This window comes from Nansenia antarctica, assembly GCF_963989245.1.
Source record: "Nansenia antarctica genome assembly, chromosome: 18".
Taxonomy (NCBI): Eukaryota; Metazoa; Chordata; class Actinopteri; order Argentiniformes; family Microstomatidae; genus Nansenia; species Nansenia antarctica.
In genome coordinates this window covers 12936454-12938953 of record NC_137691.1, presented here as the reverse complement: position 1 = coordinate 12938953, position 2500 = coordinate 12936454, and the positions used below count along the sequence as shown (strand labels likewise).

At 46.1% G+C, this 2500-nt stretch overlaps 1 protein-coding gene across 1 annotated transcript in view; it reads right to left on the bottom strand.

Annotated features, from left to right (window-relative positions):
- Nucleotides 1-2500, bottom strand: part of col7a1 (collagen, type VII, alpha 1) — a gene marked incomplete at both ends in the record, with an annotated part of 98872 nt that overhangs the window by 39986 nt on the left and 56386 nt on the right. Inside the window, 1 exon segment of the mRNA XM_080547924.1 lies at nt 2046-2081. Coding sequence (XP_080404050.1) covers nt 2046-2081 — 36 coding nt within the window.

The following is a 2500-nucleotide window of genomic DNA, read 5'->3' as shown; positions in this document are numbered from 1 at the left end:
GTTACAGCAGAGTGTGTTACAGCAGAGTGTTACAGCAGAGTGTTACAGCAGAGTGTGTTACAGCAGAGTGTTACAGCAGAGTGTTACAGCAGAGTGTGTTACAGCAGAGTGTGTTACAGCAGAGTGTGTTACAGCAGAGTGTGTTACAGCAGAGTGTTACAGCAGAGTGTGTTACAGCAGAGTGTTACAGCAGAGAGTGTTACAGCAGAGTGTGTTACAGCAGAGTGTGTTACAGCAGAGTGTTACAGCAGAGTGTGTTACAGCAGAGAGTGTTACAGCAGAGTGTGTTACAGCAGAGTGTTACAGCAGAGTGTGTTACAGCAGAGTGTTACAGCAGAGAGTGTTACAGCAGAGTGTGTTACAGCAGAGTGTGTTACAGCAGAGAGTGTTACAGCAGAGTGTGTTACAGCAGAGTGTGTTACAGCAGAGTGTGTTACAGCAGAGTGTGTTACAGCAGAGTGTGTTACAGCAGAGTGTGTTACAGCAGAGAGTGTTACAGCAGAGCGTGTTACAGAAGAGTGTGTTACAACAGAGTGTGTTACAGCAGAGTGTGTTACAGCAGAGTGTGTTACAGCAGAGTGTGTTACAGCAGAGTGTGTTACAGCAGAGTGTGTTACAGCAGAGGATGTTACAGCAAACGAGCGCTGTGAATCGCATATCCTTCTTCGGAGGTTATTTATTTGACAAATTACGTTTTTTTACAAAAAGTTTGGTCATCCCTTTCAATAGCGTTTTCAACCGCACAGACAGTGGTGCTGGACAAACACGTCTTAAGGCGTTTATTATATATACTGTATATGCGCACATTGCACAGCAGACTGTTTTTTATCACGGTATTGACGGTATTGACGGTATTGGTATTGACACTGTTGCTATTTCAATCGCGGTTTACGGTGTTACCCTAATGTGTTCTGAACTAGAAAGGACCCTGAAATCAAAGCGGGTGACCCCCTGACCCCCCCCATCCCTCTCCTCCCCTGAAGTCCTCCAGGTAATTACTAGGAAACATTTGCACATGAAAACATCGCCCCCCTGACATTTGGATTCCCCCGTCCAGGGTATCCTTCCTCAGAACTGCTGACCGCGGCCCTCAAAGGCCGCGCTTCATCCTCACAGTCCGGGGATGCATTTCCTTTTCCTTTTTTCTTTCTTTCTTCTTCTTCTTTTTTTACAGCGTCTTGCTTTTTAGCGAGTGAGTTATGGATTTCACAGTGAAAGCCGGGTGTGATGGTAATATCAATGTCGAGAGTTAAACTACAGTTAATAAACACACACTTGAAGGGAAATTGATGAGAACAAAAAGGTGTCAGAAGTGATAATGAGTGATACTAAGGAGCTTCGGGAGGAAGAGGATCGATAGACAGAGACGGAGGGAGGAGAAAGACAAGACAGACAAGCCGGGCGAGAGAGAGAGAGAGAGAGAGTGAGAGGGGGAAAGAGGGGATGAGAAATGGAAAAGAGAGAGACAGAGGGAATGACAAAGTGAAAGAGAGATCTCTCTCTCTCTCACTTTCTCATCTCCTCTTTCTCTCTCTCTTACACTTTCTCATTCGCTCTCTCACTTTCCAAAGGGGCGGTGAGAGGGAAAGAGGTAGACAGAGATAGAGAGAAGGCAGAAGGGAAGATACAGTCCAGGATAACAAGTGACTTACGTCCTTCCCGTTGCCCCCTGCCTCTCCTCTGTCACCCTGTGGATAGAGACATCATGGTAAATGGACTGTACTTATATAGCGCCTTATTCCAAAGCTGCTTTACAATGGCCCCTCATTCACCCATTCACACACACATTCACACACAAGCTACCATGCAAGGCACCAGCCCGCTCATTGGGAGCAATTTGGGGTTCAGTGTCTTGCCCAAGGACACCTCGACACGTGGACAGCCGGGGGGATCGAACCGCCGACCTTGCCTCCTGAACCACAGCCGACCCCACTCGGCTCAAATCAAATGACAGGAATGGAAACAATGCCCATTCATATCTATACTCATAAATCCACTATACTGTACTATTCCAAAGGGAGTGGCATACAGGAAGCAACACTGACCTTTCTGCCATCTTCCCCTGGCACGCCGTCCTCGCCCTGGCACACAAACATAAATCAAAACAGCACACATCAACACACGTCAACATCATTCATCATCAATTTAAAAAATGATATTTATCTGCTCTCTCTTGTCTGTTACGTTTTATTCGCCAATTGTGTAACTTGTATCTGTACTGGTGTGCTTTCTTGGCCAGGTCTCCCTCGAAAAAGACATTTGAATCTCAAGGGACCTCCTGGTTCATTAAAAAAAAAAAAAAAAAAAAAAAAATACAAACGGTGTTGGGATACACTTAATATTCCACTCATAAAACACTTCCAATCTGGTATACCGAAAGGGGGGCCCCGCCCTCTCTGTCTCCTAATAATAATTCATTGTTGGTGCGTTGGCCCGACTATCCCATTAGTGGCTCACTTGTGGCTACGCCAGGCAGTGATTATGCCGCAGACCCACTCAG